Source organism: Struthio camelus, chromosome 1, assembly GCF_040807025.1.
Source record: "Struthio camelus isolate bStrCam1 chromosome 1, bStrCam1.hap1, whole genome shotgun sequence".
Lineage (NCBI taxonomy): Eukaryota > Metazoa > Chordata > Aves > Struthioniformes > Struthionidae > Struthio > Struthio camelus.
The window spans coordinates 7,831,197-7,856,051 of NC_090942.1; the positions used below are offsets into that span (position 1 = coordinate 7,831,197).

General features: G+C 46.8%; 1 protein-coding gene across 5 annotated transcripts; it reads left to right on the forward strand.

The window, feature by feature from the left end:
• The first annotated feature begins 27 nt into the window (after positions 1–27).
• Positions 28–23,479, forward strand: MCM10 (minichromosome maintenance 10 replication initiation factor). Of its 5 annotated transcripts, none has more exons than XM_068914713.1 (21): positions 28–102; positions 1,971–2,256; positions 3,944–3,996; positions 4,787–5,107; positions 6,537–6,641; positions 7,282–7,416; positions 7,904–8,078; positions 8,898–9,063; positions 9,873–10,040; positions 11,836–11,952; positions 13,507–13,706; positions 14,728–14,828; positions 15,855–15,956; positions 16,052–16,169; positions 17,076–17,304; positions 18,336–18,477; positions 19,175–19,293; positions 20,088–20,201; positions 21,036–21,181; positions 21,381–21,423; positions 21,873–23,479. In XM_068914713.1, the coding sequence occupies exons 3-21, from the start codon at positions 3,990–3,992 to the stop codon at positions 21,954–21,956; spliced, it is 2,592 nt and encodes an 863-aa protein (XP_068770814.1). In that variant the 5' UTR covers positions 28–102; positions 1,971–2,256; positions 3,944–3,989; the 3' UTR covers positions 21,957–23,479. The 5 variants fall into 5 exon arrangements, with proteins under 5 accessions (XP_068770814.1, XP_068770729.1, XP_068770982.1 ...); XM_068914881.1 differs by having other exon boundaries at positions 47–102; positions 2,104–2,256; XM_068914795.1 differs by having other exon boundaries at positions 60–102; positions 1,968–2,256.
• Positions 23,480–24,855: the final 1,376 nt, after the last annotated feature.

Sequence of the window (24,855 nt, forward strand, 5' to 3'; positions counted from 1 at the left end):
AGGATGGCGCGGGCGCCGCTCCGCCGGGCGGGGCAGTGCGCATGCGCGGGGGGCGGGGTCAGCTTGGATTTTTGGCGGGTGCCGGGGAGCGCGGGGCCGGCGGTGAGTGCGAGCGGCCCCCCCCCCCCCCCCCGCGGGGGGCCCTGAGGGGGAGCAGGGACCCGCTGGGCTTGGGGGTGGAGGGGATCAGGGATCCCCCGGGCAGGGGATCGCCGAGGGGATGGGGGAAGGGATCAGGGATCCCCCGGGCGGGGGGTGTGGAGGAGGGGATCCCCTGGGAGGGTGGGGGAAGGGGTCAGGGATCCCCCGAGAGGGTGGGGGGGATCCCCTGGGGGGTGGGGGAAGGGGTCAGGGATCCCCTAGGTGGATGGGGGGGATCCCCTGGGGGGTGGTGGAAGGGATCAGGGATCCCCCGAGAGGGTGGGGGGGATCCCCTGGGGGGTGGGGGAAGGGATCAGGGATCCCCTAGGCGGGGGGGGGGGATCCCCTGGGGGGTGGGGGAAGGGATCAGGGATCCCCCGAGAGGGTGGGGGGGATCCCCTGGGAGGGTGGGGGAAGGGATCAGGGATCCCCTAGGCGGGTGGGGGGGGATCCCCTGGGGGGTGGGGGAAGGGATCAGGGATCCCCCGAGAGGGTGGGGGGGATCCCCTGGGGGGTGGGGGAAGGGATCAGGGATCCCCCGAGAGGGTGGGGGGGGATCCCCTGGGGGGTGGGGGAAGGGATCAGGGATCCCCTAGGCGGGTGGGGGGGGAATCCCCTGGGAGGGTGGGGGAAGGGATCAGGGATCCCCTAGGCGGGTGGGGGGGATCCCCTGGGGGGGGTGGTGGAAGGGATCAGGGATCCCCTAGGTGGATGGGGGGGATCCCCTGGGGAGTGGTGGAAGGGATCAGGGATCCTCCGAGAGGGTGGGGGGGATCCCCTGGGGGGTGGTGGAAGGGATCAGGGATCCCCTAGGCGGGTGGGGGGGATCCCCTGGGGGGTGGAGGAAGGGATCAGGGATCCCCTAGGCGGGTGGGGGGGGATCCCCTGGGAGGGTGGGGGAAGGTATCAGGGATCCCCCGAGAGGGTGGGGGGGATCCCCTGGGAGGGTGGGGGAAGGGATCAGGGATCCCCTAGGCGGGTGGGGGGGATCCCCTGGGGGGTGGTGGAAGGTATCAGGGATCCCCCGAGAGGGTGGGGGGGATCCCCTGGAGGGTGAGGGAAAGGATCAGGGATCCCCCGGGTGGGGGGTGTGGAGGAGGGGATCCCCTGGGGGGTGGTGGAAGGGATCAGGGATCCCCCGGGTGGGGGGTGTGGAGGAGGGGATCCCCTGGGGGGTGTGGCAAGGGATCAGGGATCCCCTAGGCAGCTGGGGGGTGGTGTTGGGGAAGGGATGCCAGCAGGGGAACAGCAGAAGGGATCCCCTGGGGGGTGGGAGGGCTCAGGGATCCCCTTGGACCCCCAAAGGGGATCCCCTGGGGGAAGAGTGGAAGGGATCAGGGACTCCCTGAGAGCCCCAAAGGGGATCTGTTGGGTTCGAAGATGGAAAGGGTCAGGGATCCCCTGGGTTTGAGGATGGGAAGGATCAAGGATTGCCTGGAGGAGGGGGTGGAAGGGATCAGGTTCCCCTGGGAGCCTGGGAGGGCATCCCCTGGGAACAGAGGGGGAGATCCTGGTTGGGGAGTAAGGGAGGGCTTGGAGATCCACTGGGAAGGAGACGGGATGCGGGTGATCAGGGTTCCCCTGGGTGGGGGCAGGCTGCTGCGTTGGAGGGGGGAGCAGGGATTTCCAGGCAGGAAGAAGAACGCTAGGGATCCCCTGGCCAAGGGGAGCTGCGGTGGATCGCCGGGATCAGGGGGCAGAATCAGGGATCCCCTGGGAGCAGGGCTGGAGAGTCCTTTTCTTTGCTGAAAATAAATAATCTGGAGTAATAAACAAGAGAAAAATATGAAAGGTGTAATGCACGAGCTGAACAAAAACCCCTGCAGCAGGAAAGGCAGCAAGCCCCGTGGTTAGCGTTCAGGTTTGTGAGCAGCGAGAGAGGGCGCAAACCTCGCGGTTGCAGAGCGACGGCCTTATAGGAGAGCAAATCCAGCTCCCTTTGCCCTTGCCCACCTGTGCCAGCTAGTGCCTGGGTGAAGGTGAGGAAGACGCTGCTCCAGGAGGCCTCTCCGGAGCTGCACTCCAAGAGCGGCCGTCCCCTCGGGTGCAGCTCTGCCGTACCCTGAGCTCATCTAACCAAAGGGCACGGTCCTGCCTCCTGGCTGCCCTTCCCTGGTGAGTCAGTTCAGAAAGCCAAAAATGACAAAAAATGAAGAGCTTTTTTTTTTTAAGGCTACTTTCCTACTGGTTTAACTTCCTGAGCAGCTCTTGGTGGACTTATGTGACTCGGCTGTGTCCTGGAACAGTCAAAAGGCGCTGCTCCCTGCCGGGTGCTAGCTGTTGCATGAGGAGCTATGGACTAACATAATTCACAAGGACAAAATCCCTGCTCTGGCCAGTTGTATGACATGACCTGGGAACTTTTTGTGTTAATCAAGGATCTAGCCAGATTTAAAACTGGTAGCATGAAGATTTAGCTCTTCTAAAACTCTTAGTTTGCGTATTTTGCTGCAGCTGTGGATAGTGTAAATAAAAGGTTGTTTCCAACATCCAGCCTCTCTTCTGGGTCTTGTGAAAATTCATTGAAAGAAAGCTTTGCTGGAGATCTAGTTTCACATCTCTTACTATCATTTTACTTTTCCAGTGCTGTGGTCATTTCTTAACACTCAGGAATTGGTTGAAAGGTCTGTAGGTTATCTTAAGTCTGTGCATGTCACAAACATGCATATGGCAGGCGGGGCATCCATGCTATGAAGACGTGCCTCACATTACGAACTCTACATAGCATCAATTTATTTTGCTCTCGCGCTTCTTGTTCACTCTTCTGCTCTCTGATTCAGAGTTGGTTCTTGCAGTATCTCAAATCTATTACAGTCTGCCAGGGACAGAAACCCTTTCTGTTTTTCTTAGATGTATTTGGGGCTCGCTCTTTGGCACAGCACACAGATTAGCTCCTTCCATGTGGTCCCTGCTGTAAAGATTCAAAGAGATACGGTTTGTTATTAAGTAACATTTTTTTACCCAGTGCTGATACTGATGTTAGGTTCTCCTCAAGAGCCACTAAAGAATGGTTGTATAGGGACAGACCGTGGGTCCATCCAGCCATCTGGTCTCCAGCAGGGATGAGAATTAGTAAGAACAGTGGCATAGCTGTAACATTATGAAGAGAAGAAGAGCAGGGTAGGCACGTATTTATGTATACCCCCTCTGGTCTCCCAGCCTTAAACTGTTTGCAGGTTGGTAGCTGGATGTATATCTCATGTCACACAGTAAAATCTCATGCGAACCATCACCTGGATTTCTCTTCTCGTTATCCAGTCTTCCCTTTATCCTTTACGTCTATCTGTGTGGATTATTTTTCACTGGCATATGTACATATCTGCTACTTTTAGGCTGGGGAATGAAAGAGCTGTAACAAATGTAGAATGTACGTTTTTAAGAATAAGAACCGTGTTGGAAGAAGGAGCCAAGGTTTTGCTGTCTCCCAACATTTTCGAATGAAAACTGAGCCCTTTTTGGATGGCTTGCTTTAGTTAAATGCAAATTATGATTACGGTGCAGGACTGGTGAGGTTGAAATGTTTGTTATCTGGAACATGATAGGCATTTCTTAAAATTTCTAGCAGTGATGGGGCTTATTTCTAAAAGTAATGCCCTTGTGCTGCAGTGAGTCCAGCAGAGATTGACTTCAGATGTAGAAAGTGTACATGGGGAGTTTAAGTTTAGCAGAGTTCTCATCTGCAGCTGTAAGCAAAAACAAGCTAGTAGCTTACAAATCACCAAATAAGGAGCCTGACCTCCTGGATCCTTACTTGATCTCTATATCCATTTTAACAATGTTGATTTTGTTCTCCCTTTAACAGAGAATATTTTTCCTTGGGGGACTCTTGAAGAAATTCTGGTGAAATCATGGATGGTAAGTTCTTTTACTTTCCTACTGTTGGCTGCTGACCAATAGATTAGTTAGTTTCTAAGTTCACATATTCATAAAACTTGACCAAGTTTTTAGCAGTGGAAATTATGCTGTACTGTTTTCACTCACAGAAGCCTTTGAGGTTGCCCCTTACCTTCATCAGTGTCATCTCCTTCTGAGGCTGCTCTGACGCTTGCCTGGTTTTGTATTTTCTTCAGCAGCAAAGGCTGAACATTGCTTGCTGTGCTCTGAATTTCAGTTCTGCTCTATCTGTTCCATTCCTCTCTGTGCTTGATTTTTTTTCCGTTATCTATCCGTTTACTCTGTTTGCTGCTCTGGTCTTTTCCTTGAGCAAAGCGTATCTGAGGACACACTTCCTTGCCTGCCTTGCGTCTTTCTCTTCAGTTTCTGTTGGTGAAAGCCACGTGGTGTCTCTGCAGAGATCCTGGCTATTGCTTTACAGGTCGCCACGCTTTTCATTGTAACAGAAGCTGTTGTACAAACAGCTGCCTGGGAGGAAGAGCCAGCACTAAGTGTCCTACAAGCTTTCTGCTGACCACCAGCCTGGATCAGAAGCTGAGAGTGTCTGAAACCACTTTTCCGTTTGGCCAGATAGCAGGAAGCTCCTTTATCTTCCTTTAGCCAGTTGAAGCCGTTTTTTCAAAAAGTCCTTGCTGCTCTATTTTAGTTTTGGTTTTTATTAGCTGGTTAATATAGTATCTTGGCTGTTTTATTCCATGGCAGCTTTTCTCTAGCAGAACAGAAGTAACTCTGAGTTTAATTTTGACCTCAGCTGATGATGACTTGGATCTGTTAGCCTCCCTCCTGGAAGAAAGTGAGGCAGCCGAGGAGGAGAATTGTCCTGAGGAGGAAGACGCCCCAGAGGACGAGGGAGGAGAACCAGATGAATATGACAAGCTCTTCGATGCAGAGGATGATGCATCCTACACTGAGGAAACTGATGCTGAGGATAGCGTGGTCGATGAGCAGAAGGAGAATTTGGCTGCGTTGTTTGGAGATGTGGATGACCTACTGGAAGAAGAGGAGGAGGAAGAAACTGTCCCCACTTCAGCTCCTAGTCAGGCGAAAGAGAAAACCAACCAAGAATTGCAAGGTTTCTGTAAAAGCCTATTTTGTCTGATTTGTTCTATGTATCATTTCTAGAGAACAATTGAGCAGAAGGTAGGGCCTAGAGCTACTCAGTTTAGATCAGCTGATGCTCTGATGGGGAATATATTGACTTTCCTTGTGAAAAATATTGGATAGAGCAGTTTACATCCAGTTTTCACTGCTCACTTGGCAAAACTTGCTATCCGTATCATGCCAAAAGGCAGACAGAGGATTGAGTAAGCCAGGGAGACTGAACTTGCTCTAGTGAGCAGGATGGAGATCGCTACCTATGTACCTGTACCTTGTCTGTTGAATAGCAGTGTTGCTTCTGTCTTCAGGGCTGTCGTTCTGGCATCTTTTACTAGCACAACTCTCCCTTCCCCTTTCAATGATCTTAAACCACTTGTGGTTTATCAGAACTGTGTCCTGGGGATCTTTGTCCCTGCCCTTGACTGAAAGGGATTCTTAGGGGTCAAGTCAGAGCTGTTGGCTTTGCTGCCTAGACAGGAAGATCAGAGGGATTTCTGGACATTCAAGGCTTTAGTGGTTCCCCAAACTCGTTTTGCATTGCTCTCACAGTACCTCAGTTTTTCTAGTTTCTAGAACTCCTCTTTTGGCCATTTCTGTTACAGGAACATAGTTCATTTTTAATCAGCAATAACAGTGTGATGCCTCCGATGTGCTTAGGAGGTGGGGTTTGTAAGCCGAAGCTTCATGAGAGATTACTGTCAGGTGATATGGGGGTGGGGGAAGACCTCCTGGTATCATGGCCTAGCAAAGTGATGTGGTTGTTCCCAGACACGGAGAACCACCAGACATGGCTTTATGCTTCCCGCATCCCAACTCCAAAGCCCTTTATAAAGCAATGGCATAAATGTTGACTGACCTGCACCTCAAGGCAAGTGTTCCTCCTATCTTGTATCCAACAGCCGCTTTTACTCAGACTCAAACTGTGAACCTGTTTCAGGGAGAGGCAATATTGATGAGATTCCAGGTTCAGCTTTGTTCTGTCAAACATCTCTGCGGCTGCACAGGAGGTTCTGCCATGCCAGCAGAGCCTTCCTGGGTGCCCAGACCACACAGAGAATACATTTCATTGTACTGGAATCACTTCTTTATGCTAAAGAGTGCAATCATCAATCATTTAAATTGTCTTATGCTCAGTAGCAAAGATGAATACAACATGGCAAGCAATGTGCTATGAAGAAGTAAAATATTTATATGAGAGAAATCAGCTCCTGGCTATTTTGGAAAGTGTCTCTTCACTGAGCTATCTAGAATCAAAACTTGGTCTGTATTCTGGCTCTAGTTCTCTTCTAAATTCCTATGATGTAGAGAAACTGCCAAACTTCTAGGGATCTCATAAATCCCTGTTTGCGATGACTTCCTGCTGTCTTCTTTATTCTTCTTCTTTATTCCCCTTTCTTTCCTAGCTGAACTGAGAAAACTGCAAGAACAGATGAAGACATTACAGGAGCAGTTGCAAAAGACTGCTATTGGGCAGCCATCCAATTCAGAGCTTGAGAAGAAAACCCCTGGTAATGAGACTAATTAAATGATTTTCTAATTTGCTTGGCTCCCCACGTGCAGTTTATAGGCAGGACTCCGGATAATCCTAAAGTGGGCATTGAGTAGTAAGGAGGGATGGTAGTCTGGTGTATTCTCTTGCAGACTTTCTGTTTCCTGCGGCTACGGACTGCTGTGACAATGCACTAAATCAGTGAGCTGCAGTTTTGGTGTCTGTATTGTGGGTTGACACTACATGGGACATCTTTTGTGAATAAAGAGCTCCAAGCTTTTCTGCTGGAAGTGTCCCTTCTTACTGGCAGATGTTGGTACTCTTAGAATCTAATACAGCTATGTTTGTTATTGCAACACAGTGGGTGTGGAAGTAATGAAGCCAGGTGAGAAAAATCGCAAAACTGAAAAGCAGGGGATGTTCCTGCTTTCCGCAGCCTGTAGTTTCAGGGACATCCAGAGTTTTGAGTCATCACAGGGAAGAGCCATTGAGGCTTTTCCAGCTGTTGTATTTCAAACGCTGGCAAATCTGTGGAAGGGTTTCCATGTGGGACCGTGACTTGGACTTGTTATTCAAGGAACTATTTAGTTTGGAGCAATTCTTAGTGTTTGAGTCCAGATACTGAGTTCTCATAAAATACTTTTGCTTTTGTCGGCCAGGTAAATCGCTCTGTCATCCCTTAAAGGAAAGGAAAGTTCAGAAGCTACAGGAGTCACCGTGTTTCTCTGCCCAGCTGGGCAGTCCTTTACCAGCAGCCAAGCGAAGAATCCAGAAATCAAAAACGTTCCCAGCAGGTACCGTTCTCAGTCTTCCTTTCACTAAACACTTGCTGAGTTTTTGTCCAAAAGTGTATATAGTTCACAGCAGCAGTGTAGACACATCCAGACAAGTTTTACATGAGCCAGTGCAGCAGTAGCAATCTGGTCACAGCAGAGCAGAGCTCATTGCAGAGTTGATTATTGTGTTCTTTGCAGTAGGTGCTATGCTCTATACCGCTGTGGCAAAGTTGGTTGCTGACAGCACTGTAGTTTGCATCTATTTATGCTGCAGTTTAGCTTACTCGGAAAATGAGAGCTACTCTGGGAAGCTCATCTCTGGGTAGAACTTATTGCTTGAGTTACAGGCAACTAATCTGGAGCTGTGAGTTCCTAGCTGACTAGGAGAACTTAATGCTTAACTGTATTAGACTCCTGTGCCTGGTTAGGTGTAAGTTAGTGTTATTTTTTATTTGGAAATTTTCTTTCATTATCAAAACTTTTTCCCCGTTTTCTCCTGCTAAAGAGACCAAGACTCCTCCTCCACAGCAAGTTCTCAGTTTGGCGTTCCAGCCTCTCAAGTCTGCCCCAGGGAACACACCCAGTAAAGTGACAAGAGAAAAGACTCCTCACGTGCCCGCTTGCTCCAACACAACAGCTCAGCCAGTGTCTGTGGAAACCTTTTCTGGACTGAGATTAAGGTCAGCAGCCTGGCACTGAACTCTGTCTGGGGACCACCCTCAGAGAGTGAGAGAGAGAGTGCAATCAGTCCAACATCATCCTGTGATACTGGTTACACAAGTGGTGAGCGGAGGACTGGATTTCTGTTTAGCTATATTTGCACATTGTTTAACTGTGTCAAATTAGTTGATCATGACCAGGGGATGTAGCATAAAGCCATGGAGTTGACTGGGTGGTCAGTAAATAGGTAACAGTGACTTGGCTTATTACCATGTTTCTGTGTGCTTTTTTCTGTGCACATTAGAGCAAAACGTACCCTTGGGAGCCGCTTGAAATTCCTCATACCTGACGTGGCCGCAAGAGGTCTCTGAGTGCTTATGGTGTCTGTCATCTTAAGAAACCATGCTGGATTTCAAACCCTTGCTCAGACAGTCACAGTATTCAGTCCTTTCTGAAATGAACAGAGTTAATGCAGGCTCAGGGTGAAGCTGTGCAGGTATTTGGAAAAAGAACAAAATGTATGATCAATAGCTTTCTGATATTTGTACAGTGTCCTGAACTGAGGGCTTTTATTTCAAGTTATCTCAGGGTGAATTAAGCTGCAGAGGCATTTTGCAGTGAGACATAATCTCCTCAGGAGAATGCTGTGGTCCTCAGGCACAGAGCAGTAAGGGATGCTGCAAGGAGTATCTTATAGTGGTGGAGGATGGATAGATGCCAGTTGCCAGCTATAGCTTGAGGAACTTAAAGGCATTTTTGCTGTGCTAGATGTTGTTCATTGGCTCTGTCCATTTATGCCAAGGGATGTCTTCTCTCTTACACACTTTCACTTGATGTAGAAAACCCCGGGTTTCGTCAGCTGAAATGGACAGGAAAATGGCTAACCGGAAGCTAATCAGACTGTCTCAAATAAAGAGCAAACTTGCTTCAGAAAATCTGGAGGAAACAGACTGGGTAACGTTTGGAGTCATAGTAAAGAAGGTCACTCCTCAGAGCTCAAATAATGTAAGTAACTTCCTTGTATCCCTTGCTCAGAACCAGTGAATTGCTGGTCTGCTTTCCTGAGAAACTGATTAGATTTTTAGCTTCATCAGCCAACTCCATCTAATTAATGAAAAGCTATTCTTTTAAATATCTTGGCTCATCTGGGTTCATGCAGTGATGCTGGCTTCAGTCTTCAGTTTAAGTTGTTAGCTGATCGGGTGCTACTGTCCTGGGCATTACTATAAGAAGTTTGACCACGGCATAAATCTCTAAATCTATGAATCCACTGTTACACGTTAAACGCCAGTGTAAGAGAAAGGACTGTGATCCTCAATCTCTTTCGAGACAGTGAAAGATCTCTTGTTCTAAATGTGCCAACAAATTCTGCTTCCCTCATTTCCCTAGAAGTCATTCTGCCCTAGAAGTTGTACATGTCCTATAGAAAGTAATTTATTAAACAGAGATCTGGAAATGCCTTGGTTTCATTTGTTCAGTGGGGTTAAAACCTGTATTCGGTAAGCAGGAGTGCTGCCTGGCTGTTAATATCAGCAAGACTGGTGACAGCAGCAGTATCTATTACAACTCCTACAGCTGCTTTTGCTGGTGCTGTTAGTGTGCTGTTTTGGCCTATAAGAAGCTCAGAGCTGGCTGAAGGTGTGGCATGGCTGTACATATTGTACGTAACCCCACTGGGGTTACCATGTGCTTTTCTAAAGCAGGAGACTCCAGGAATAAAAAAAAAAAAAAAACTCTTTTAAAGCAACAGCAAAAGGGGATGTAATCAGTGTCCCCTTATCAAGAGCTAAAAGGAAAGTGGATGTCTGTTACAGGGCAGAACCTTCAGTATTTGGCGGCTGAATGACCTACGGGATCTCAATCAATGTGTCTCACTGTTCTTGTTTGGTGATGTCCACAAAGAGCACTGGAAGACCGATCAAGGCACAGTCATTGGGCTGCTCAATGCTAATCTTATGAAACCTAAAGAGGGCTCAGATGAGGTGAGAGGATTTTTCACTTGCGCATCAGCCGTGGATAAAAATCCATGCCTGAACTTTTTCATATCTGCTTGAGATTTAGCTTTATAACACACGTTAAGGCTGAAATTGTAGCAATCGGCCAAACTAGTTTAAATTTCACTCAAATATTCATGTAGTGTATATTTGCTCCTGGCCTTTTGAAAGGCTGAACTTCAAGAAGTCCCATTATGCGGCTAAAACTAGCATTTATTGAAGTGGTTAACCTCTCAGTAGCCATCAGCTGTTCTGCAGGTGAAGAGAATGCATTTTCACTGCCGTTTTTTCAGCCACTTCAGTGCAATACCTCGTTCAGCTAAAAGGTCTCTCAACTTTGAGAGCTGAAAAAGGTAGGGAAGCTCATTTCTCTTTTCCTGTTTAAGTATGAGATGTGATTGGAAAAGGGTTCCTGGTTCTAAAATCATGACTTAGAAGAGAAAAAGCAATGTTTGATTTATTAAACAAAGGATGTGTTATGTATCTTAACTTAATAACTAGTACTTCAGTTGTTGAATGAATTGTTTTAAATGCAGAACATGAAGCATTGCTTTTCCTTATGTATCAAAACATTTAAGATGGCTTCATTTTGCCAATAAATTAATTTTTTTAGTATCTTTTAAGTTGCACTGGAATGGAAACGTTTTTTACTGACTCCTATCAAGAGGAATTTTAGTCTAGTAAATGACGATGTACTGTTTTGTATTTTAAATCCTCCAAATGGAAAAATAAAGAATCTCTGTCTATTAAGCGATGTAATTGCTTAAATTAACAGGAATAAGCAGTAGAAAGTTCTATTGGTAAGTAGAAAGGCATACCAGATTTAATTTAAGGGCTGTACTTAGTTGTCACTGACAAGAATGGCTCTTTTTAACTAAAAAGTACAAATTCAGAGCTACGTTAAAACTGTTTGCTCAAACTATTTCTTACCTACATCTGAAGATGAAGCGGTTGCTGTACCACAGGAGTCATTTCTGACTGGACACAGACAGACGGAGAGGAACAGGAGCTCTAGTCTCCTCTTCCCATCCCCAGTCACGTTGCTGAGGAGTCAGAGCCAAACCATCATTCACAGCACAGCTAGATCTGCCTTTGCTGATCCTTGTTTTTCTGAGGCTCTGGGTATAGAAATGCAATGCGCTTTTCTTCATTTCTTTGTAAACAAATCTTCTGCCAAAAATTTCTCTCTTTTTTCTTTTTAGCAGAGCCTCTTCCCAACCTGAGCAGGACATGTGGCTTTCTTAAACTAGGCCTTTGCATTTTAAATTGCTGTTAAATCAGAGCCCTGTGTTTTTTCTGGTAGTTATCCTTGGGCACAGCTTTTGCAGATGAGTGGCTTTTGGGCAGGCTCCTTCTCCGGAGCTGTGTGGCTGTGTCCACTCTGAGGAATGCATGGGACAGCACTGGTACGAGGCCTGCCGTGAGCCTCCTTGCCCTTGTTACTGGCCTAAGCCATCAGTCAGCCCCTGGAAACCTTTGAGTTAGTGACTTTTAGTGCCAGGATACCAACACTGAGGTTGGAAATGTGCCCAGGCTGAGAGAACTTTTGTCCTTTTGCTACCTTGTGGAGACTGCTGACTGCTGCTCCATTGCATGAGGGTTGGTGCTGTGAAGTTTGGCTAGAAGTTTCTTGAGATGCCTCTAGGCTCCCAGAGGGTCAAATACTAGTGCTTGGCCAGTGAGTGACTTTTGGTTGATACCAAACTGAACCAGAGCCAAGCAAGTGACGTCTGGAGAGAAGCCCATTCAGTCCTCATCAAGCCTTGTTCTTATTTCTTTCTAGGTGTGTTTGTCTGTTGACCATCCCCAGAAAATCCTTCTCATGGGTGAAGCCCTGGACATGGGGACCTGCAAAGCCAGGAAGAAGAAAGGTGATCCCTGTGCACAGATTGTGAACTTGGTCTGTATCTCAGTAGTTACAACATCCTTAATCTGGCTGCTGCTTTTGTACTGATGCTTTTACTCTTTGACTAGTTTCTGTGTCTTGACTTGTAACTAATTTAAGTGTATTGAAAAACTTAGAAGTGAAACCGAGTGGAGAGGTGTCTGTAGCTGCACTGTAGTTCCCTAAATGCAAAGGTGGGGCTACAGTGGAAGGAGATGGTCTTCATCCGTAACTGTCCCCCTCTCCACACCCTTTCTCATTCCTTTGTGCAAGTACCAGCTTCCATGCACTGCACTGGGGAACTCATCCAAGGTAAAGCAAATGGAATATTTTTCTTGGGGGAATGGTTGTGTTTTTTGGAGATGATTTTAACCACGCTGAGTTCCCGGGTCCAGTGTGCCCACAAGCTGCCAGAATATTGGTACTTGCATGTGGGGGACTGGAGAGGAGGTTGGCAGAGAGGTAGGAGCAAGCAGAGGAAAGATGGTGGGTTTCTTCTTTTGACGACAGCACTGCTTTGTTCTAGTAACTGTAACTATAGTTAAAAATAATTTATACTGTAAACGAGTATACTTGTTCAAAGTTCTCGTGGAACTCCATTGAAAGTATCCCTTCCTGACTATGGTGATATTATGATATGTGAAAGGAACTATATCTGAGTTGGAAGGGCTGTTGTTAGTAGGGCAGCAGTTGGAAGGAGGAGAGAAGATGAAGAAATGAAAAACTGGGGAGGAGCTAGAGCGTACCTGGAGTGGAAAGAGGACAGATACAAAAGCTACTTGTGGCAAAACAGGACTGTGATTGCAGATGCACTCCAGGAGGTGCCTGTGCACTGATTTCTCAATGTCAGGGAGATGTGCTGGCGTCACCTGGAACAAGCCATGGTGGTTGGAGGCTGTCTGGTAGAAAGACCTCCTGAAGGAATCGCCTGCCTGTTTGCTTAGTAACAGAAAATGTTTGATAATGAGTTTATCGTCATTATATGACTCTGGGGCAGATGAATACCTGACAAGAGAATTGAGTAATCTCTTTTTGTAAAGTACAAAGTTAAAGAACACGCTGAATGAATGCTTTTATGGTACTGCTGTCTCTGACAGACAGGCTCACTACCTTCAATTCCAAAGCCCTGTGGATTGATACTGAAACCTGTTTAATTTGAAGTGCATGAAATGCCTTACTCTGGCGCTAGTTTTCCTTTGTGATTATACCAGTAAGAAAATTATATACAGTTCAGAAGCATGAAGCACTTACCTGTGCTAGCAAGAATCTAGCAAGAGGACTTGGAACATCAGTTGACCTGAGCCCAGGAGTGGCCTTCAGACTCCTGGAATGGGAGGTCCTCAGTGCACAGGGCTTTACTTTTTTACGGTCATTAGCATGTGCAGTTTTAACTTTGCTTTTTCATTACTGGATTGCAGACATGTTTGCTGAGTTGGGTGGCTGCGGGATTGCTACAATGGAGATGTGACTTAAGTTTAGCTACAAAAAGAAAAACTTGGTTGAGGGGAATGAAGTAGATTGTAATTGCTAGAGCCCTGTAACAGGTCTCTCCCATTTCTTTTCACTCAGAATGACTGTGAGTACTGTCAGTATCATGTACAATCCCAGTACAAGAAGCTCAGCTCAAAGCGGGCGGATTTGCAGTCCACCTTCTCTGGAGGCCGTGTACCCAAAAAAGTTGCTCGGAAAAATCCTAGTTTGAAGGAGAGACTATGTCAGGATGGGTTTTACTACGGAGGCGTCTCTTCAGCAGCGTACGCAGCCTCAGTGTAAGATAAACTAATTATTTCCCTTGGGCCAAGGCACAGTTCTCTGCCTTCGAACAGTTTCCCTTCCTTACACAAATGAGCCTGAAGCTAGCTTTAAGTTCCATTCAGTTAGTGCTTACTTTGGCTTAAGTGCATTCATCAAAAAGGAATAAATGCCTCATGTTTGCTGTAATGCTCCAGGTCTCACAGGATAACAGAGCTGGTGTTTGATAGGAAAACTGCAACCACATCTTCTTGCCCTTGATCTAGTACTGGGATGTGGCAGCGGGTGTTCCTACCTCTAAATTAGCACTGTGTTGTGAAGCCAGATGGTATTCTGTTGCAGAACATGAAATGAACTTCATCAGGAGGTCCCAAGCATTTGCATCTCCAAGATAGTATTTTTCACTGCTGTTCCCTTACCATATTTTTTCATGGCTCATTGCATTTTAATCCTAGGCTCAGCATGTTCTCTTCCTTGACTGAAATGATAGAGTATCACTATATGTTAATAAAGAGCCAATAGTACATCCTGTGTATTATTAAGTGACCAAGGTCAGTAGATGTATGTGCATCTCATGCTAGCCTTGAGGGGTGAGGGCCTGCCTCCAAGAAGACAGCTGTGCAAAGACTTGAGAAACAGCTGGATCAAGCCCTGTGCCTGCATGCTGCTTTGATTCTCTTCCCTCTGCCAGCTGATAACCTGTGCAGCTCCAAAGTAATGAAGCAGTTCCAGCTCCCTCTGCAGCTTTGGAGCTAACTATAAGCAAGGCTTAGCTGTGACACGTTTAGTATTCTCTCAGTGCTTAGGAAATATGTATTTCAACCGAGGAAGAAATGAGAGACTCTAAACATTGTGCTGGGATTTGGATTTAGATCCCAGTCCTTCCCGAAGATGAATCACAGGAGAGAGAATCCAGGCTGGATTGAATAAAGGGCAACTGGGCACTTCAATGAAGCACTAGATTAGTGTTTAAGCTCCTGTTCCTGCTCTAAGCATGGAAAAACTGATGTTCTGATTTTATTTGTTTCCTCTTCCTAGTGCAGCAGCTGCAGTGCCGAAAAGGAAAGTTCAAACCACTCTCTCCAATCTGGTCGTGAGAGGAGTTGATGCAATTGTCCAGGAAACCAGGCAGAAAATTGGTATCTAACTACCCATGTAGTCTCTTCTCCCATCATATATTTTCAGCTTGGTGTGTAGCTGTGTCCCTGGAATCTGTCATTCACTGAACAAATCTGGCAATTGGTTTGCTGCAAAGCCATTTGCAGGCTGCTTTCTCAATTGACCTACACTCCTTTTCCCTCCTGAGAGATCACAGCTGCAAGGGAAATGTAACTAAGCAACTGCATACCTCCATGTATCATTTACCATTGGTGCCCCTAAATTAAGTCTCCTGTTCTGTCTTTGGACAGTGACAGAAGATCTTTGCCAGATTAATGGGAAATGGAAGATCTAAGAACTTTGAACCAGAGAATTTATTTTATTTGATTAAAATAAATGACTTCCATCAGTCTCGGAGGCTCCCAAGGAATACTAAGTATAAAGCAGAGACAGCTCTGCAGTGCCGGCGACCTCCTGAGTACTCAGCCTACTTCTAGTGCCTTTCTTTTGTGATCTTCAAACGCTCCTTCCATAGCCTCTGGGAAGTCACTGATCTTCGCTGCCTCCATTTCCTTTCTGCAAAACACTTACTATTATGGCCTCTTTACACTCAGTGGAGACCAAGCGATAGATTATTCAAACTATATGCTCCGGATGCTTCTCCAGTGTCTTAACTATATTTCAGTTCCTTCAGTTGTCTCCGTTTCTGGCAGCATAGTGTGTGTCCTGGCCCTAGCTTTTAGCTGGTCTTAATTCTCTAGGGATAAGATTTAATAGCTTTCAAGCATTCTGAAAAGGGGAATTGTAGAAGCGCCTCAGACTGTCAAGGCTAGTAGGGGACTGACTAGTTGATGGAATTACTGAACGGGAAGAAAGGTTTGTATGAGGTACTGTGTGAGGACAAGGCCTCAAACAACCTAATGTAACTAAGAAGTTGGCCCTGCTTTGAGGGTGCAACTTGACCAGATGACTTCCAGGGGTCCCTTCCAGCCTAAATTACCTCTGAAACCAGGCCTCTTTCCCTTCCTGGCTCTGAATCTGTTGGATTTCTTGCTCTTCCACTCTAGGTGTGGCAAAGAGACCCGCCCCATGTTCTGAGGAGTTCAAAGAACTGCTGGCACAGCCAACCTTTGGAGCACGAAACCTCTGCAAACACTGGACCAAAGCAGGTATGTCCTTTGTGCCCAATGGAAAGCCCACTCCTGATAACAACTCAGCTCCTTCTGAGCAAAAATTAGTTTTTTGTTTGTTTGTTTTTTCCCAGATGCTGAAAAGAAGCAAGGGGCCAATTTCCAGTCTGTCTCTGCTTCAGCGCTGCTCAGGCAACAGAAACAGAAACTGTTGGAGGCCAGAAAAAAGCGATCTGAAGAGATTCAGAGGAGGTAATACAAACTGGCTTTTATAGGAAGGGGCCCCTTATTGTGGACCTAAGCATAGCTGTGGAGGCATTTTGCTGTTTTTACATAAATATGCCAGTGTTTATTCAGTGCAGAAGCAAACACTCCGGTGCAGTGCCCAGGAGTGGGAAGGTGTAATGGGAGGAGGCTGGTTAGAGCAGGAAACTGAAGTCCTGGTTCTGTCCATCACTGGCTTGCAGTGACCCTCTGAACCTAAAGATTTGCCAAGCGCTTCTTGTTGACAAACTCAACAGAAACCCCGTATGGGCCGTCCTGGGTGAGACTGAGGTTGATGTAGCCAAGTAGCCTCAAAAGGAGCCAAAACAGAACCTGGAGGAGGAGAATAAGACTAGGCACAATCACAGTGATATTTCCTCCAAATACTCTTCCAGCTTCTGACAGTGTGTGGCTGAGGGACTTCCTAAGCTAAAGGTGCTGTCTGTTAGAGCATCTTTCAAGAGATTTTTTTTCTGTGAATCTGTCTTGACCTCTACAAGGACATATGTAAACTTAAGCATTTAAGTGACTCCTGTGACAAGGAGTTCCATTGCTTAATTACTTGTTCTGTGAAGAAGCTTGTCCTTTCACATGCTTTCAGCTCCCACCTCCTAGCTTTGTTTGATGATTCTCTGTGGTTTTTGTTTTGGAAAGAAATTGATTGTTCACTCCTCCTTCTACCTTCTCTGAGTCGCTCTGGATTTCAGCAGTCCAGTGAGTTTCTTACCAGCCTTGTTTTGCTCTCCTGAATGGCTGAATTGCTGCATGTTTTACTAGCAATAGAAGGCCAGTCAGTCAAAAATCACAATTTCTGCACCCCTTGGCATCCATATCTGTTTCTTAAACCTTTCTGTCTCTGTGACTTGTGTCCCTTTCTTTTTCTCTTCTTCAAAGGTTTCTCCAAAACACAAGTACAGCCGGCAGCCCCGCTCTTCCATCCTCCTCCAGGCAGTCCTCGCTCCATTCCCCAACTCCTGGAGCAGAGTTTCCCAAAGCTGCAAAAATGTCAACTCCTCAAAGGCCCAGGCTTGGCACAGGCTTCTCAGAAGGAGAAGATATCCTCTTCTTTGATGGGTCTCCACCTCCAGCACTAAAGCTAGACAGCTTAGCTGAAGCCAAAAAGGTAAGAGCTGTTTGAGTGGGTGGGTTTTAAGTGTCAGGAAGGGGGGTTTAAGGGAAGTTTGTGGTAACAGAGGAGTCTTTGATGAAACACAGGCTGCCTCAGTGCTGATTTTGGTGAAGTTCCTGATCCATGGAATCAGATTGAGCTGTATTGCACTACCTAATAAACCTGATTCCAGACAGTTGGTTGTACGGAGGTCCATGCTACTATCTTGTTTGTAATCAACCTTCAGAGCAGTGGAACAGCTGCTAAAGAAGGGCCTGCCTTGGCCATAGGAGCTGGTGTCTCTTGCTAATTCAAAGTCCACCCGAGCTGGTCACATGTTGATTCTTTTACAAGCACGAAAACTCTTGAATGCTGAGGAGGGGCAGGGGATTTCTGCTGGAAATTCCTGGAGTGCTAAGTGGTGCAAGATTTATTCTCTGGCTTTGCAAGTGCAGGGTACTGTGGATGTTTTTGTTGGCCAGGTAGGTGACAATGAACTTCATTGATTTAACTGTGTTATTTCTTGAATCTGAATAATTTTGGTCCCTAGCCAGAACAGACTGCGTTGTTCCTTGGCAGAGATCTGTCCTCCTGTCTATCAAAGAAATGTATCTTTTCCAGCAAGTCTAGTAGGAAGAAGGAGTCTTAATTTAATTTTCAGATGAAAGAACAGTTGTATGCAATTTCCTATTAGTTCCCAATTATTAGTGATTTATGTGGAAATCTCCATTGTTTATTTTTCCTCTGGTAAGCTCAAGTGATCTGTGAAGCAGTTAAAGCACAGCTGCAGAGATGCCAAACCTGATAATACCCCAGGAAGAGTCATTTTATGGATTGGGAAGTGATCAGAGGTTGGGTGATGTGCTGAATTATCACATGTACAGAAGAGCTGTGAATGTTGTTGGGCTTCTCTTTGCCCAACTCCATGTTCAGGCCAGTGGATCTTGCCTCTTCCGGTTGGCAGAATTCCTCTGCTTCTTCTGGAACTAGCTATATGGGAGGCAGACTGGTCAGCTGCACATTCACTACTTTTTCCTGTTTTCTAGCTGGCTGCAATACACCGACTACGAGCAAAAGGACAGATTCTTGCTAAAACTGACCCAAACAGTGTCAAGCGGAAAAGATCTGATCTTGGCGATGTCCTAGAAATTGCTGAAAGAGTTGAAAAAAACGTTGCTCAGCCACAGGGTACGTAGTGTTAGTCTCTAGAATGTAAAAGATCTGTTTATGTCCTGCTGAACAGAGCAACAGTTACCAATTGATGTGCTGTGCCAAAGAGAGGCCAAACTGGTTCTATTTAGAACTTAAAGGGTTTATTGCAGAGTGGTCCTGGCTCAAAAGCTAAATGATGTCTAACCCTATGAAGGGAGACTGTGAGATGTAGTCTTCGATAAGCTCCTGGTCCTCATCTCTGATCTCTTTGCTCCATTTGAGCACTTGCAGCACGTGGGTAACTTAACCAAGGGAACAATTTCTGGGAAACCAAGAACTAATCACACCTGAAAATGTATCTGAATTTTCCTGTGGAACATGAGTTTCCCCACAGATGTACCGTATGACCTTGGATGAATTGCTTAATATTCTTCAAGCTTTTCTATATCAGTAAGATACGAAACACTGATCGCTCTCCCATGAGTGGCGTGAAACTTCCTAGTGTAGTGCTTCAAGAGAAGGCTTGATGTTATTAGTAAAACGCTTTTATTTTCCTGAACCTATCTTTGAATTTGCCTTTGTGTTCTTCTGATCTGTTAAAAACTGTTGTTTGACCTGAACATCTGCCTGAAAGACCTGAGATTTCCAAAGCCTCCTGGGGTTATTATGCTTACAAGTCACAACCTTGTTTTGAGATTGCCCTCTGTTGAACTAATGCCTTTTATTTCCCTAGATATGGATGAACTGGAGCCTGCCCAGAAGAAACAACGAGAGCAGCTGGCCTATCTGGAGTCAGAGGAGTTCCAGAAAATCCTGAATGCCAAGTCCAAGCACACAGGTGTCTTGAAAGAGGTATGGCCTCAATCCAGCCATGACTGAGGGCTCAGAATCAGGGAGCTGCCTGGACTTCTCGTAGTGATTTCAGCGAGAAGCAGGCACCCAAACACATACGACAGGCACCAAATCATCTTGAAGAGGAGGGTCAAGGGTTTCCACGCACACCGGGTACAGTGCCTGCAGATCGATATTATTACCATAGACACAGTAAGGTCAGGTGGCCTATTTTGTCCCTCATTTCTTGTCATTTTGGCCACATAAAGACAGCTGGCACCTCAGTCTGGGACTTACGTTAAGTTGCAGAGCCTGTGAAATCCAGCAATTGCACTGATGAGCTAAGAGGTAGCGTTTCTTCTATCAGGGTCATTGCTGAACGTGCTCCCAGGAGATACAGCACCTCCAGCAGCTCTTTTCTTTTGGACGCAATGTCTTAGTATGAAGTCCTGGTTGTTTTAAGGTCTTCTGAGGCATAACATTTTGGCTAAGAACCAAGCCTATTCACTACACCTGCCTACCTGCCCTCTCCCTGCACTGTCTTGGAGGTGCATGCTCATTTCAGTGGCATGTATTGTTGTTAAACTCTTCCAGTGACTCACTTCAGATGAGATGAGATGAGAGATGGCTGTTTTTCAGTGGCGGTCGAACACAGGCACTATATGCGTTTTTTGAAAAAAGAGATGTTTGGTGTTTCTCTGGCTCCCAGATTGCAGGCTGCATCAGGCAGGCCCAGTGATTTGCCCAGAGGCTAGATAATGCGGTGACTTCTCCCATCTTTGTTTCCGCACAACCCTTCTCCTATGCCCTGACAGGCCGAGGCTGAGCTGCAGGAGCAATACTTCCAGCCACTTGTGAAAAAGGAAGAAATGGAAGAGAAGATGAGGAACATTAAAGAAGTGAAATGTCGAGTCGTAACATGTAAAACGGTGAGTGAAGGGGAGCATTGACACAGCAGAGAGAGGTCAGGGTAACAGCAGGGGAGTGGGACATGGATTGTAGAAACGATGTTGGACCACCCTGCAGACTCCCATCAGTCAGTCTCTTGGCCATAGTTTGGTGCCAGGATCAAATGGAGACCGTTTCATTCTGTGTGACTGCTGCTGAGAGCAGCCCATGCACCGAGCAGCTTTGGAAGCACTGAGGCATTGGCAAGGCAGACTTTAGTGCTGGGCTGAACATTTCAACTTGATGTTTGTGTCAGTGGCCAGTGGACCCTAAACATTGCTGTCCTGGCATCCATTCATCACAATTCCTTCCCCTGAATTGCTTTGTACCAGGACTCTCCGTCATGATAAATGAAGCCCAGTGCCTCAAAAACATAACACTGGGACTCCTTTGTCTGCCATTCCGGGGACTGCTGTCAGAGAGAGGAATTTTTATTACTATTTTTATTATTATGCTTTATTACTATCTCAAACATGCTGAGGGGAAGGGAAGAATTACCTCCCATCTCTAGCGTTTCAGTCCCTGCTATACTTTTCCTCTTGCAGCCTTTCCTATCTGTCTGGGGCAGCACAGAGGGCCACTGTGTGCCCCACATGGTGCTGGGAGCAGGGCCACAGTTTGTGGCAAAGAGAGGAGGGCAGCATTAGAAGGAGCAGTGGCAAAACCCAGGACAGTGATCTCTCAGCCTGGTGGGCACCTTGGGATGGGAGAAGAGAAAGGGGCTTCCTTCTGGACGCTCAGCTCTCACCAGCCCACAGAACTGTTCTTACATGCTGGTGAAACACTCACAGCTCTCTCTCTCTCCTTTCTGACAGTGTAATTACACCTATTTCAAGCCTCTGGAGACGTGTGTGCAGGATAACCATGACTACCACTGGCATGATGGCCTCAAGCGATTTTTCAAATGTCCTTGTGGCAACCGAGCTATTTCCCTTGACAGGCTCCCAAAAAAGTCCTGCAGGTAGGCAGTGAGCCTCGCTAGGCTGGGGCTTTTGCTCTGTCCACTCATAAGTAAATTACTGGGAGTCATATTAGCATGGGCTAAGACTTGAATGCTAGCCCTTGCTGCTAAGCCATGTGGGAAAGGTGGAGGGCTAGTTTTGGGCCCCCTCCACAAATGGACACCACAATGGTCCTTACCTTCCATCTTCATCTTTCAGTACCTGTGGCCTCTTCAAATGGGAGCGAGATGGGATGCTGAAGGTAAGCACAAGCCAGCAGTTTCTGAGCGCCTCAACACTCTGGCTGCTTCTCTTGCTGCTTTTGTCCCAGGCTTTAGGTCAGTGCTCTTGTGAGCTACAAGCAAAATCAAGCACCTTTGCAGCTTCTCAGATACCTACTGGTGACTTGCTGTCACGCTGTGTACATCGTGGGATACAATGAGATACACTTGGCAAACCTTCCCTGCTGTGTTTTCGTGGAGTTTCTCTCCCTGCTTTTTTTTCTCGAAGCTTCGTTTTAATTAACCCCTGGGGAATTTGCTTTTGATCAGATTTGTAAGAACCTGGAATGTCAAGATTTATAGAGCTTCTGTCAATGTTGTATCAGATGATTTAGCCCTACTGCAACTTCTTCAACTTCTGTCATAAAACTGTTGGGAAGCTATCTTGCCACACATTTTATTTCCTTTTTTCCATGGTTCATCTTTCTAGGAGAAGAAAGGTCCGAAGATTGGTGGAGAAACGCTTTTACCAAGAGGGGAAGAACAGCCAAAATTCCTCAACAGCCTTAAATGACCTGCGGTTGAATTTTTCACAACACAGGGAAGCATTTTTGTGTCTAAACCGCACATTTGTTTACTGCAAAGCCAAGAGGATTCTGGTTTTAGGGGTGAATGAGCAGAGAAAAGGACATCCACAAAGTCTCCACCACACCACTGCATCGATACTCAATTTTGATCTTTTTAAAATTGACTGAATAAGGCTGCATATGAAATACATGTTTGTGCCTGTTCTTAGTAACAACTTGTTTATGAAATTTAGCCTAAGAAAGAGACAGCTAGTATGGAATTTGCACCAAGAAATCCCTAGGGATCCCACAATGTATGTTGAATGACTGGCCTAGAGTGACCCCACCAAAATTTTAGGTGACAAACTATCATGAACTGAGAGGACTGCAGACTCTGCAAACACTTGTGAAGTTATTAACACGGTGCATAATGCCAGCCCATCATGCTGTACCAGTTCAACTATGTCAGTGCTAGGAGGAGTTCCCTTGCTGCAGCGGCATTCAGCGGTGGGCAGTTGCAAAGGTGTACGAGGGGCATGTACCCACACAGCATTGTTCATTGTCTGTGAAATTGCTCACTTAGACCCTTCAGAACAGATTTCAGGTTGTTGCTGAGTTGCCTCAGTGAGTTATGTGTTTAATAACACTCAAGCGGTTTTGGCATTGCAAACTAGCAGTGTGTATGCTGCAGATTAATCATAGTTCTTTTAAAAGCCCTCTCCCTACCACAGAGCCTGGACTGACTTCTCCATACCATCTACACTGCAGTATCTTTACAGCTAGAAACCTGCAGCTCCATCTTTGAAAAAGGTGTTTTAATGAATCTAGTATTGTGTGTAAGTGATTTTAAAGAGCTGAAAGATTACATTTGATAGCTTTTTCTAACGTTTTAAACTTTTCAGAAACCCCACTTGATCATCACCCTGTCAGCCTTAAATGCTGGCACAGCAGCCTAGGAGACAGTAGCTATCTCAGATCAAGCCGGATGTGGTCTCCGAGATGTGGCTCAGGAGAAGGGCTATCCTCATACAGGCATTTCTATGAAAGCACATCACTGTAGAGATGCTGGCTGCCATTCGTCCAGGTTTTCCTGGACCTGAGCCTTCTGCTACCCCTAGCTCATGCCTAGCAGGATCATAGGGTCTTTTAGGTATCTAAAACCACTACCTCTATGATTTGGTGAAACTGCCGCAAGTTCTATCCCATGTCTCGGTGTCTTTGTAGATAGATACCTTTCGCCTTTTCTTTGTTTACACAGAGGCTGGAAATAAATAAGTTCCTTGATTTGGGGCAACTGGACAGATACACCTCTGTATGCTGCAGCCTTCGTCTCCAACTGGTGCTACTGCTGAGCAGGTTTGCTCAGTATTTTCGTTTTGTTTCCGTCTCATGTCAGTACCATTTGATGGGGCAGGAGTCATTGTTTGGTGACTGTACATATATAACTGTGATATCTTGCTTGGAACTATTCCACGTAGATTCCTCATCCATAATAGTTTTAAATACAGCACACAATAAAACACTGCCTGGATTTGCATGGTATTGGTTTTCTGAAGAAGAGGATGAGTTGCTTGCTTCAGCTCGGCAACCAGCAGTGGCCGCCACGGCCCGTCTTCCCCCGGCGTCTCCTCCTGGCACGCGCACCATCCCCACGGCCTGCGGGGCGGCAGCGCAGGTGGACGTGGAGGGCTGGGCAGCCCACGGGGAAACTGCAGGCAGGTGCCGAACGCTGCTGAAACCCTAAAAGGGCTCCTTCCCCTCAAGGCCAGGGGAATGGCCCCCACGCAGCCACGTGCACCATGAGGGCCTCTTCCTTGGTCGGATTTTCAGCCAAAGTTATGCAGAACAAAACTTGGCGAGATCTCTAAGGCTCTTCAGCCCACCTGTCAAGTTATATTTTTGGGCTGGTTCAGTGCAATTTGACATCTCCGGTGCTGCTACTAGATGGGAGCGTCCCGCCAGCTCTGGGCCCAGACTGAGTTTGGTGCAAACGTTGACTCTGACCTGGTCCGACCTCACATTCTGATAAAAATTTGCGGATGTGTCTTTGGTAAAGGAAGTTGCCTTTCAGCATGACGGGCGCGTGCAGAAGGATGGAAAACCCCTTGTGCCTCTTAGGACGTGGTTTCTCCACAATAATTATTTTCCCTCCTAAATTTGCACCTTACTTGCAGTTTGATTTCTCCCAGGCATTCTTCGCTTGGAGTGTGTTCATCCCTTTTATTGGCCTGTTTTTGCTGCCATATCCACATGCCACGCGCCTTCTCCTCCGGCACAGCTAGTTCATGCTGTATTTTTCTGTTCTGTCCTCATCGCTTTTGAGCCAAGGGAGGAGGAACCGTAGCTTCGGGCATCCCCTTCCCTGTGCTGCTGGCACGGGTGCAGTCGCAGTTTTGCCCCGCGAACAGCGATCGCACCCTCCAGCTCCCCGCGGCAGCTCGGGGAGGGGAGATGGATGTGTCTGGGCTGGTTACACCGGGTACAGAGGGGGTTGGCAAGGCACAGGGAACGGGATAGACGTGAGCTTGAACATAAGTTTGTTCCTGCATACTTGAAAATAAGTATGTCCCCTGCATTCCCGGCAGGGGAGCATTCGCTCGGTGAAAGCCTGGTTCGTACCCTCGGCTCCAGATAATTTGGTGCCTGTTGTCCATACAGCTTCTGGGGCACAGGGAAGCCAACGGATGGCTCCTCTCAGGCTGGTATCTGGGCTCAGGTACCCTGAAATCCCGCTGCTTAAACGATATCAGTAACAGAATATCTTGCACAATTGTGTCACCAAGTCCACAAATAGCCTAGGACAAAAGCTGCCCTGTGGGGCTGGCGCAAAATCCCCACCCTCACCCGACCACAGCTCAGATCCCAGAGGGACACAACACCGGCAAGAGCAAGAAGGAGCATCCAAGC